The sequence below is a fragment of the Sciurus vulgaris genome (assembly GCF_902686455.1).
Source record: "Sciurus vulgaris genome assembly, chromosome: 7".
In the NCBI taxonomy this organism is placed as follows: Eukaryota; Metazoa; Chordata; class Mammalia; order Rodentia; family Sciuridae; genus Sciurus; species Sciurus vulgaris.
This window is the reverse complement of record NC_136467.1, coordinates 117,144,607-117,157,121: the sequence shown is the minus strand read 5'-3', so window position 1 is coordinate 117,157,121 and position 12,515 is coordinate 117,144,607. Positions and strand designations below refer to the sequence as shown.

Genomic DNA, 12,515 nt, shown 5'->3' with positions numbered 1-12,515 from the left:
CTGTGCTGGAGTTTAAAACAAAACATTTCCCAGACTCCCTTGCAGAAATGCGCACCACTGAGGTGTGAACAGAAGTAATTGGATGGGGCTTCTGAGAAATCTCTCACTTTTTCCTCTTGCTCTTCTGTTTTTCATCTGTCCTGCTGACTGAAAGACAGCTGTGATAGCTAGGGTTCCAGCAGCTACTTTGTACTATGAAGTGACCTTAAAGACAGAAACTGTGTGCTGAGGATGGCAGGGAAGAAGACAGAAGGAGCTCGGCCCCTTGTGACCGTGCTGCACAGAAAACCAGACCTGAACTCTCTTCCACTGAATTTCTCTCAACAGAGGGACATCAACTCCTGTGGATGTAAGCCAGGTTAAATCCACTTTTCTGTTCATCTGCTTTCTCTGTGAGACCGCTGACAGCTTGCCACTCCTCCATGGCTCACCTGATGGGTACGGGATGCAGAGATCTTCGTCTTGCCCAGAATTCCTGCTAGCTGGTCCCGGTGGCTGTCTCTAGGTGGACTCAAGGTTCTGGCTGGCACCTCTCTGTCTGCTTTGTGCCAACATTGCTGGAATTTGGAAATGTGGGGAAACAACAAAAGTTGACAGAGAAAACTCCTGTGACTCTGGCAGGATTCCCCACTCTTCCCAGAAAGAGAGGCCCCAGTTGTCCCCACCCCACGTCTCCAGGCTTCATGAACGCTCTGCGTCATCTGTGAGGTGTGCCTGCAGCAGGGTCCATGGCGCGGTGGGAAAGGCCGGGTCTGGGAGACTGTATTTCTTATGCTTTGCCTTGTGAAACTTAGGGAATCTACTCTATTCATCTGAGACTTGGATTTACCAACTACAAAGTGGGTACAATATTATTTGCCCGACCCCTACTTATGGATGTCAGATACCAATGATCCATGTGGCAAAATCTGTGGAAGTGTGAATTCAGGCAGGCTGATTTTGGTTGGGCTTTGCCTAAGGAGCGGACTCTTGCCCCGGTCACCCCAGTTTCCCCTTCCTGCCTTCTCTTCTTCTGCCTGTGGAAGCTCAACCCACCTTTTCAGGAGAGCCAGACTGGGGACCACAGCTGATCCAGGAGCTTCCCCAGGGTTGGTGCGCAGACCCTGTCCTGGCATGCCCCTTCCCTTTAGGGTGCCCTGTCCCTATCCCGCTTTTCCCCAGGCTCCCGGAACTCCTGGTGCCAGCTGATGAGTAAATCTCCCTCCTTCCTCTGGTGGAGGTGGCTGTGTTTTCCTGGTTGGGGGCGGAGCTCTGCCAGGTGTGACCAGATAAGCTCCGGCTGCAGTGGAAACGGTCTAAACTGTCTTCTTCCGTCCTCTTCCCGCACCCCCTCCCCCATGGGAGACAGAGCGGCAGTAAGAGATGCACCCTCCAGCCCGCCAAACTTAGTAAGCTGGAAATTTCTGTCGGGGTGGGGGAGGGCGTGCGGGAGTGTGCAGACAGATCAGGGCCCTCCTCCCACAGACCCTCTCCTCGCCCATGTGGAGATGCTGCGCTGGTGAATCAGCGACATGGAGGAGACTCTGCATCCTGGCTAATTCCACACTGTGCTTTGGAAGCATGCTCACTGCTCCCCCTGGCCCTCCTGGGGACTGTTCCAACATCACGCCTGGTGACAGATGTTCTTGACGACCCTTAGAGACAAGTGTTTGTGAATGTCACTCGGGCTGATAATGACATGCAGGGCACTTAACTTCCCATGTCACATCAGGGATGAGGTCCAGCTGGCCGGGTTGTTGCTCCCTCTGGGGGCAGGGAGTGGGGGACGCCCCTCCCATCTGCCTACTCCTCTTTCCTGATATAGTCCCCCGTCGATGCTAGCCCCATTCTGGAAGGGTAGGCCCTGGCCATGAGAGATGTGACTGCCAGCTCTCCCCAGTCACTCGGGAAAGAGGCCAGGCCCCCGTTTGAGGATTGTTTGTGGACAGCATGTCCCGGTGCCCGCCTGCAGGGCTCAGCCATGTGCACTGGGGAGGACGAATGCCTTGGGAGGGCAGCCAGGGTCATTAGGCAATTAGGGAGCTTGTTGTGTGACAGAAGAGCAAGGTTCTGTTTGCACTGTCAGATCCCAATCCCACCCGAGCCAGCCGGAGTTGGCATTACCCCAAGCCGGCACGGCCACCCCTGGAGTGCAGGACAGTTCCTGCCAATGGCCTGTGTCTACCTGGGGTGGGCCCTCTGAACCCTCCATCTAGGATTCTTGTTTCTGACCTGAGGACCTGGGGTTGTGAAATGCCCCACAGACAGGTCTCCCTAACACTGGGGCGCCAGATGCTGCAGCGGTCCCCAACACGTAAAAGCAGGCAAGTGTAGCAATGGCAGGAGCTGCATCATCCTGCTCATGGGGTTCTGGAAGTCTGAAGTGAAGCCAGAGCTTCAAAAGGCCTAGGGTCATGTAGGTCAAGTGTTTCCACTCCTGCCTGGAAGGTCGGGGCACCTGCTTGGTAATCCCTGGGGCTGGACCAGCTGGGGTCTCCTCAGGGTCTCTCTCAGATGGGCAGCCCACAGCTCCCAACGGCTCTTCCTTAGGCTGCTATGGGGCAGCATCAAAGCTCATCTTCATTCTGAGCAGGTCACCAAATGTCGACACAATAGCTGGGTGGGCCAGGACTTACTGGGCGCTGAGGGATACAGAGACAGTAGACAAGAATAACAGGTGCTGGAGAGGGAGGTGGGTGGAAAGCTGACGCCAACCTCTCAGCCTGTGGAAAGCAGTGGGAGGGGTCCTGTAAAGCTGGTGCTCTCAGAATTTAATTCTTGCAAAGGACCAGTGCCTGCTGTCCTCTCTCTGTGTGTGTGTGTTGTGGTGTGTGTGTGTGTGTGTGTGGTGTGTGTGTTGTTCCTTCTCCTACCCATAAGTCTTCAAATAAGGTTAAAGGAGCTTCCTACATCCTCTCATCTCCGAGGTCAACTTCACCCCATCTCACATGAGTTTCCAGGATCACATTCTCATCCACAACCTCTGGAGACATTGCAGTTTGTGTACGTGACCCTAAATCCGGACCATCCTAAATTAAATCTCTTCGGGGCCCCACTCTGACCAGTCTGAATGACTCAGTATCCATTAACCATCCCCTGATCTGAGCAGCAGACCTCGACTAATGCAGCTAAGAACCCTGGGAGCCTTCTTGGCGCCTCCAGCACTTTGTGACTGTGGTGTTTGGAGCAAGGACAGCTCTGAGCCTATGCACATGGAACTCCAGTCAAGGCAAGGGTTTCCTCACCTTGAACTTGGGCAATTGCAATTAAGTCCTTGAACCAAGCTAGATAGGTAGGTAGACAGACAGCAGATGACAGATGGGTAGACATGACAATTTTTCAAGCATATTTTCTCCATAGATAACATGCCAATGAGACATATTGAGCTGCACAGAAATCGGTCCAGTCGCTGGGGGTGTGAGTCCACCACCTTCTAGCATGTTCACATCAGCGTCAGAATCACGGTGGCTATTTGATCAGTTCATACTTCTCCATTTGTCCTCGGTACAGCACGCGGGTTTGTCAAATGTCCCACACATTTGTGATAGGCTGTTTGTGCTAGTGACTCAGCCAGTGGAACCCCCTAGGGTGTCTGTCCAGTTACACCTGTCACTCCAGAGATTCCGGCCCACTTCCCTGGAGGGGCAGTAGGTGGGTACAGTGGAGAGCACTGTAGGGAGGATGTCCTCCAGGAGCACTGTCCTCGGGCCTGTCAAGGGGGCAGATACAAGGTCAAGAACTACTGGTCCACGACGTCTCCTGAAGATAGGGTTCAATAACTTGGCCAGATTTGTCCTTTGCAAACCCATATTGGGTCAGCAGTCTTGGCAAGGGTTCACTGTCATCTAGTGAGAAAGCCTTTTCTAGAATTTTCTAGGGACTTCATGTCCACTCTTGCACCCTAAGCTTTAGTGTTTATTCCTTTGAAAAGCAGAATATCTTTCTTCCTCCTCCTCTGTCTCAGAGTCACAGCTTGCAAATCTTGCCTCTGTGCTCCCTCCAGCCCTGGCATGTGGGCCTGCGGGGTCCAGCACTCCTGCATGACACTGCCACGCATGTCTGTTGGGCTTGGATGTCCCTCTTCCTGGTACCAGCCTCATCCCTCCTGGACTGGGGCTCTGGAAAAGCACAGACTGCCTGGATCTGGATTCTGTCTCTGCTACTTACCTGCAGGGGAACACCTCTGGCAGGTTTCTTGTATGTAAAGCAGAGCGATCAGTTGTGCCCCTGGGGTTTCTCCAGAACCAGGCGCTTTGCCTGCATTAAGCCCTTAGAACAGGGACAGCAGGGCCTCCCCCCAGGCAGCTTGCACACCCCACTGCCCCCTGCCCCTTGCTGGAAGATGGAGGCCAGCCCGGCCCAGTGTCTTTGCCTCTGTCTGCTCTTGCAACTTCTTTCTTGACCAGCTTTTCTTCTTCTTGCTATGAATACAGACTAAAAAACCCCTTTTGGGCTGCTTCTAGGCTGTCTTTAATATCCATCTTCCTAACGGGGCTTCCCTCCCTTTTTCAGTCCACCTTCTGGTCAAAATCTAAGCATGGTAGAGAGTCTATGAAGCCTGCTGATACCTGTTTTTTTCTTTTTTGTTTTTTGTTTTTCTCCTCATAGGGATATTTCACTTTCTCAAAATCCAGTTTCTTGCCTAGAGTCTGCTGTTCTCTCAGCCATGTTCCCATTAGGACGCTGGACAGCTTGACCACAGTGGTTGAGTCTGGGCATTGCAGCCAGGAACCGGGGTACAAATCACATCTTATTGTTTGACTTCGTGTTACCACATAGGAATAGTTGAAGCAATTCACTTTATAAAGAGAAAAGGTTTATTTGGCTCATAGTTCTGGAGGTTCAAGTCCAAAGTCAGGAGTCCCTTTGTTCTGGGCCTCTGGTGAGGTCACCAGATGGCAATGACAGGAAGCTGGGTTGGAGCAAACTACTCAGAGGGAGAAAGGCAGACCTTGGAGTCCCACAGTCTTTCCAAGGGCACTAAGACCTAGGGACCTGCCACAAGGCCCCACCTCTTAAAGGCCCACAGCACCTTCTGATACTACCATGGACAGGACCATGCCTTTATAGATGGACCTCTGGGTGACAGGCACCCAAATCACAGCAACAGCCCCTCCTCTTTCTGGCTGTGTGACCTTGGGAGAGTTCTGTCAAATTCTCTTGACCTTTTATACTTCGTGGTATGTCCAGGAGGATTAAATGAGAGAGTGCCCGCAAAGCTGAGCATCGAACACACAGTAAGACTGCAAACATGCTGGCTGGTGAGCACTCTCGCTATTATTTGGCTCCAGACCCACACTTAACATTTTTCTCCCAAATTTTGGAAGTCTGTCTTCTTAAAAATAAGACTGAATTGTATATGTAAACTTCCTCTTCCAGGAAGACGACCGGAAGCCCTCCCCTCTCTGCCCCCCAGGTATTTTTGAGACCTCACTTTGGTAACATGGGCGTGTCACTGCCTGGATGCACACATCTTCTCTGCAGTCCTCAGCTCTGTTCCCCTCCCCCCACACCTGTCGCCAGCCTCAGAGCCGGTGGCTCTTTCCCTTCACGCTTTTTATCAAAGTCAAGACCATATAATAAATTCACAAGGGAAGAAATAGACATATTTTCAAAAGGTCAACCTCCCAAGTTATCAAAGAAATGTAAATTAAAACGAGTTCCATTTTTCACCTCTGGAATTGGCCTAGAGGAAAGGCACTGTGTTCTCAATATTGGCAAAGGTGTGGTCAAGAGGGAGCACTGTCACCTACCACCAGGGGAAGGGTCAGTAAGTGTTCGCAGCTACATGCAAAGATGACAATTTCCTTGTTCAACCAATCATTCAACTCCTAGGAAAATAGGTGCAGGCAATCACTGACGTTGCAGCAACATAATTAAAAACAAAAATATCCATCCCTGTGCTACTTTTAATATGGAAAAATGGGAAACCACCTGGATGTCCAAGGATTGGAGATCGGTTAAATAAATTATGGTACAGACAAATGAAAAATATGTTCATATTATGGGAACTAAGCAAGCTGTAATGTTGAGTGGAAAGAATTAAGATATAATAGCATATACTAGATTGACCATAAATATCATTTAGAAGTGATATAAAATGGAAGGCACTTTCCAAATGCCTCTGGCTACATTTGGATAATGAGAGTGCAAGTCATTTTATATCTCTCTTTATAATTTTTCTTTACTTTCCAAATTTTCTACTATAACTTTAATAAGTAGAAAATACATGTGTACTTAAGTTTAATGATGTATCTCTATCTGTATACTTTGATGTATGTGCGTATGTACATATGTTCACATTCAAATCTAATACTGCTTTCTTTGCATTCCGAGATACAAAACTGTGGACCGGTCCTGCAGATGTGGGCCAGGGAGTTCCCTAGCCCCGCTCTAGTCCCTACCCCATCACTTGCACCTGTTCTCCCTCTGCTTCCCATCCAGAGACCCATCAACTCACAAAGTTTCAATGACGGATCCAGGGTTCTTGGGCCAGGGACTCTGACACTCTTCTCAAACCAGCATGCATAAAATGAAACATGGGATCTCAAAGGACACCTTGCCTCTCTTGGGTAGGGAGACTCTAGGCCGTGTCCCTCATGTGTCATAGAAACTGAGGCTGGCACAGGAACAGAGCTTGTCTGTAGTCAGCCACCCTGGCCCTGGGGACTCTGTGTATCACTCTGCAAATAAGTTATGCCATGCTACTGCAGCTTTCTGCTCCTCTCTTTCTACCAGGCCTAGGAAATGAGCCCTTGACTTTCACAGTAACTCCACAAAGTCAACATCATTGTCTCCACCTCCATAAGCAGACTGGAGCCCAGAGGGGTCAGCACGGGTGGCAGGATGAACCTCCTGTAAGACCCTGGTCCCACACAAGCAGAGCACAATCCAGAAAGGAATGCTCTTCTTCCTCTAGGGTGGCTTAGAAGACACGGCAGTGGTCTCCCAAAGGAAAGCGGCTGCCTGAGGGCGAAGCCAATCCAGAGGAAAATGGAACTTAGGGGAGGTAAGAAGGCAGGGCAGTTGTGGGGACCTCTGCCCAGCCAAGCCTGAAACAGGTTCCTGACTTTCCAGTTCATGAGCCAACATGTTACTGTGCCCGTTTTATTCTCTCTCTTTCTCTCTCTTCCCCCACCCCTCTGTTTTTTTTAGCCAGTCTGATTTACCTCTCTGCCACCACCTGTCCATATTAAGTCAGGCATAGATTATTCCCATGTTACAAGTGAGGAAACTGGGATAGATCAGAAGAATTAAATGACTAGCAAGTGGTTGAGTCACGATATGAATCCCGTTCTTTCTAACCTAAAAGCTTTTGCCAAGGCGAAGGCCAAGTGCCTATCTTCTTGGAGGATTCAGATCTTTCCACCAAGAGGTCTGCTAAAGGCTCCTGGTGCCGCCCCCAGCAGGGCTCATAGCAGAACATTCTGAGGCTTAGGGCCAAGGACCAGCTACCACAGGCACAGCAGAGTGGCATGGTCCTGGCGCACACACCCTGTGCGGGTCCTTTACTTAGATTTGCAGTTATTCTGTCTCCTTTTACCTGCACAAATGGCACAGTGGGCCCCGCAGGCACCGGGGGAAGAAAGAGGTATAGGTGGCAACAGCTCAAAAGCATCATTGCTCCCTCCTCCTTCCTGCCAGATGCAGCCCCTGCCTCTGCCCAGCCCTGGCTCACCTGTAGATCAGTACCTCGTCGTCGGAGCAGTTGTACTGCAGCTGGTACATCTTCACCCGCGGCGCTGACTTGCTGACCGACCACTTGACCAGGGCCGAGGTGGTGGTCACATCGGACACCAGCACGGCCCTTTCCGGGGTGCTTTTGGGAGGCTCCCCGCCCCCACTGCCCCCACCGCTCCGGCCAGTCTTGCTGGAGCCGGTGATGTCGGAGAGGCGGGACTTGGGGGGCGCCGAGCGGCTGGTGCTGTTGCTGAGGTGCGGCAGCTGAACGATGGAGACCTCCACGGTGGCCGTGGCCTCCCCCGCCGCGTTGGCCGCAATGCAGGTGAAGGCGCCACTGTCCTGAGACGTGGTGATGAGGATATCCAGGGTGCCGTTGTCGTACACAGCGGTCCTTGAGGAGTTCCCCACCAGCCGGTCATCAGGCGCTACCCAGTGGATAAGGGGGCTGGGGTCCCCGATGGCCTTGCACTTGAGCGTGGCCGCCTGGCCCTCCAGGACCAGCAGCTTGTGCGTGTGCTGCGTGATGAGAGGCGGCTCACACACGAACTCCTCCTCGCGCACGTGCCAGAAGTAACGGCCCTTGAGCGCGCCCGGGGAGCCGCAGGTCTCCAGGTCATCGTCCCGCGCGAGCCTCCGCAGCCAAAGCAGCTCGCAATTGCAGTGCAGCGGGTTCCCCCCGAAACTGAAGGACAAGGGCGGGGCAAAGGGTGTGGCGGTCAGGGCCGAAGCCTGGGAGCGGGCAAAGATGGGATCTGGCGGCAGCTTCTGCAGCCTGTTGGAGGTGAGGTCCAGGCGGGCCAGTTTCTGCAGGTCAGCAAACGTGCCCTCGGCGATGTGGTCCAGCAGGTTGTGGTCCAGGCTCAGCTGGTGGAGGTTGACCATGCGCCGCACGGAGTCCCAAGGCAGGCCGTGCAGGTTGTTGTAGGAGAGGTCCAGGTCCTCCAGCGTCAGCAGGAAGTCCTCGAAGGCATCATCGGCGATGCCCGCCAGCTGGTTGTTGTTGACGATGAGGTGCTGCAAGTTGACCAGGCCCCGGAGGGTGTCCTCCCCCAGGCTGGGCAGCCGATTGCTGTCCAGGTGCAGGGAGCGCAGGCTCTCCAGGTCCAGGAAGGAGAAGGGCTGGATGTGGCTGATGGTGTTCCTGGACAGAGTCAGGTCCACCAGCCCCGTCATGTTGGCGAAGTCCTGGCGGCCGATGTGGATGATGAAGTTGCCGCCCAGGCGCAGCTCCACTGTCCTCCGGTCGATGTCGGGGGGCACGAAGAGCAGCCCCTTGGAGGGGCACAGGGTCCCCAGTGACTCAGACAGGTTCTGGCAGACACAGTACTTGGGGCAGGCATCAACCACAGCAAACGCCATGCCAAACGCCAGCAGCCCACCAAGCAGGGTCTCCATGGTCTGGTCACTCGGCCACGGTGCCTGGAAGGGAGGCACAGAAGGTGAAGGTCAGGAGGTGAGTTCCTAAATGCCCTCACAGAGCTTCCTCCCTCCTCAACCCACTGCCTCGCGGAGAGGCAGAGGACCGCCCTGCCCAGGCAAGCTCTCCTGCCTTCTCCTACAGTCCCACTAATTCAGGTCCAGGTTGCTCTTTTCCTTCTAACATCCTATTTAATCAATTCGTTTATTATGCATATTGTTTGTTTCCCTTCTAGAGCTCCAGCTCCATGTGGGAAGGTGCCTCTGTCTGTTTTATGAATTGCTGTATCTCAAGCATCTCGCACACTGCCTGGAACACAGTTGGTGCTCAACAAATATCTGTTGGATGGATGGATGGATGGATGGATGGATGGATGGATGGAAGGTGAGCAGGTGGATGGATGGATGGAGGATACCATATCCAGTGTTCATCCAATAATAGTTGGGTTTGAAGGTATATTATGGCTGTCTTTTGAAGTACAGTGTTACCTTCTTAGTTGGGTTAGGCTTAACAGAAAATAAAATTAGGCTAGCATTCCTTAAGAATAAGGACACGGAACTTAATAAGGACGTGGAACAGACCCATCATTCCAGCTTCTTAGGAGGCTGAGGCAGAATTGCAAGTTCCAGTCCAACCTGGTTAAGATCATTTGTCAAAATAAAATTTGAAAGGGCTGGAAATCTAGCTCAGTGGTAGAGCATCCCTGAGTTCAATCTCTAGTACGAAGAAGAAGGGAGGAGGAGGAAGAGGGGAAGGAGAAGAGAACCTGGGGTGAGTAGGGGACTGGCATTGGAGAATGTCTTCCCCAAGGAGAATCCACATAGTTCACAGTCTCTGAGAGTTGAAGGAAGTGAAAAGGGACGCAGGGAGGGAGGCAAAGAAACCAGCTTCTGAGCACATGCTGGGTCCTCTTGTGGACCCTCACATATTTGGTATCTGAACACCCTTACAAGGAAGTGAGAATTAACCTGGCCACAGTTGGGTCTTTATTCAAAAATCACTTTGGCTTCCCTGACAACCCTCCCCTGGGTTCCCCGGCTCAGCAGGTCCCTCTCCCCTGCTGGGTATCTCCTCCTTGGAACCTGTCAAGGTCTACTTCACTTGCTATTTTACCTACTTGTCTGGTTTATTGTTTGTAGTCCCTGCTGGCAGCAAAGCCTCCAGGGGAAGGGGCTCTTTTTTACTCACCACTGTATACACCACTGGCACTTAGTAGGCACTTTTGAATGAATCTACTCTCTAGGGCAGAATGCAACAGCAATTTGCTGAAGACTGTGTGCCTCCAAACCTTAAGGTTTTCTCAGTTGTCCATGTGAGAGCGACTTTATCCACCTTATTTGTTTTGTGCTAAAAGCAACCAATTGAGTTGGACTTTGGGAAAATCATGCACACTGTTGTGCAGCATCATGCAGACCAGCATTTCTCAAACTGCCTTCTAGGAGTGCTAATTGGATTCTGCAAAACCGGCTTCTGAGGCCAATAAGTTGGGGAAGCGCTGCCTACTCGTTTGCTCTTGCAAAAGCTCCAGACATTCACCAGTTCAGAAGAGTTGAGGGAGTCTGCTACAGTAAGACACTGGGTTAGTACTGAATTGTGCTTCACTCCCATTTTTGAAACTCTAAAGCTATCCCTTTAAAGCAACAGTTATTAACATCTTGAGGAAGTAAAGTTCCAGAGGTCCCAATTTGAAGACTATTGATACAAACAAAAAACTAGCAAGTTTTAAGAAAAAGGAATGTGTACAGGAGTAATTTAAAACAGTTTTCCAATCAGAATCTTTATTATGTAGATTCGAATTCCGTCATGGGGCCTGTTGAAGGGTAAATTCCCACCTGAGACCTTTCAAGAGCCAGTGATTTACCCTACATTTCACCTGGAGATGGCACTCTAAAAACAGCCCTGTGGAGCAGAAATACAATGTGAGCCATAAATGTAAGTGTAAATTTTCTAGTGGCTATATTTTTAGAAACCTAAAAAAGAAATAGGTAAGATTAATTTTGATAACATTTTATTTCACCCACTATATCCAAAATCCTATTTCAGTACATTGTCAAAACAATTATTAATGAGGCCTTGAACATTGTTTTATTTGTATGAAATCTTCAAAATCGGGTGTGTATTTTATACTTAGCACACATTTCAAATGCTCGCCAGCCACCTATGGACTTTAGTTTCCATAATGGACAGTACTGTGAACCATAGCTCACAGGTCGAATCTCTCTTGCCATCTGCTTTTGTAAATACAGTTTATTGGAACACGGCCACTCATTCATTTGCATACTGTCTAGGATTTTCTTCCTGCTACGGTGGCAGAGGGGAGTAGTCGCAGCAGATAACATGTAGCCAGCAAAGTTGAACTATCTTGTTCTTTACGAAAATGTCTTCTGACCTCTGTTGTAGAGGATTGTGCTTCTTTTCATCGTCTTCATTATGAGTACTCTGTTGAAAAGCATTTATCAAATGCCTCATTCCACCCACTTCTGCTCTGGGCTCCCCTTGGCCGCTGCCAGTCCTGCCAGCACTTATTCTCACCAAGCCCCTGCCTGAGGTGGGCATGCCCTCCCTGCCCCATGTCCAGCCGGGTCCATCTATGCCCGGATGTGGAGAGATGGAAGCTTCCCACCTGCTATCCTGCTCTGTGCATACATGTGTTCTGGCCTTCTGGGTGCCTGCTCAGCTGTGGCCTGATAAAGCAGGGGAAGTCTTCTCCCTGTGGCTTGAGGCGTCCCCTTGGGTTTTCCAGATATTGGGCTCTGTGATGCAGAGTGAAGGAGGTGACATTCCTTTGCCTGCTGTGGCCACCTGAGCTATGTTGAGAGGTGGTACCCCATACTCCCTGGGGGTCAGGGACAGCCATAGCCAAGGAAGTCCCTGGCTGACACGGCTGGTGGTGGCTGTACAAGCTCCTTGGCCACACGAGGAAGACTGTCTTCCTTGTGAGCTCTTGTCGCTCAGTAACTGCTTCAGTGTTCCAAGGCCACGTGATGCTTCCCTACATTGTCTCATCACGGCACACGTCAGAAATGATTATATTTGTCATATGCATCTGGGTCTAGGGCCAAGACTATCCGATGGCCTGTGCTGGTCTCTTCTATTGTCCCTTGGGATCCTCTCTCTCTCCACCAGGGCAATGTGGATGGCTGCCTGCCACATCCTGGGACTCTGCTGCCTGCCCCCAGGAGCCAGCAAAAGTGGTGGCAGCAAGAAGGGAAGGTGGGACACTTGGATGTGCACCCTGCAGCCCAGAGCCCGAAACCCAGGGCCTATTGCTTCAACAGCTCTGCTTTGTAAATGATGCTAAGCAACTTGCACTTAAAAAAGAAAAAAAAAAAAAAGTTTGTTGAGGATTAACAAATGTCTAATGAATTCAGATCTGTGACATAATAGAGCCGGGTAAATATATTTTAAGTAATCAGCATGGAAGATTACTGACAGA

At 51.0% G+C, this 12,515-nt stretch overlaps 1 protein-coding gene across 2 annotated transcripts in view; it reads right to left on the bottom strand.

Moving 5' to 3' along the window:
- The window catches only part of LOC306665873 (leucine-rich repeat and fibronectin type-III domain-containing protein 2), a 185,336-nt gene that overhangs the window by 44,934 nt on the left and 127,887 nt on the right, over positions 1–12,515 (bottom strand). For both annotated transcript variants that reach the window (XM_079147511.1, XM_079147510.1), the window contains one exon: positions 7,658–9,081. In XM_079147511.1, coding sequence (XP_079003637.1) covers positions 7,658–9,057 — 1,400 coding nt within the window. In that variant the 5' untranslated portion in view covers positions 9,058–9,081. The remainder of the gene's footprint in view (positions 1–7,657; positions 9,082–12,515) is intronic.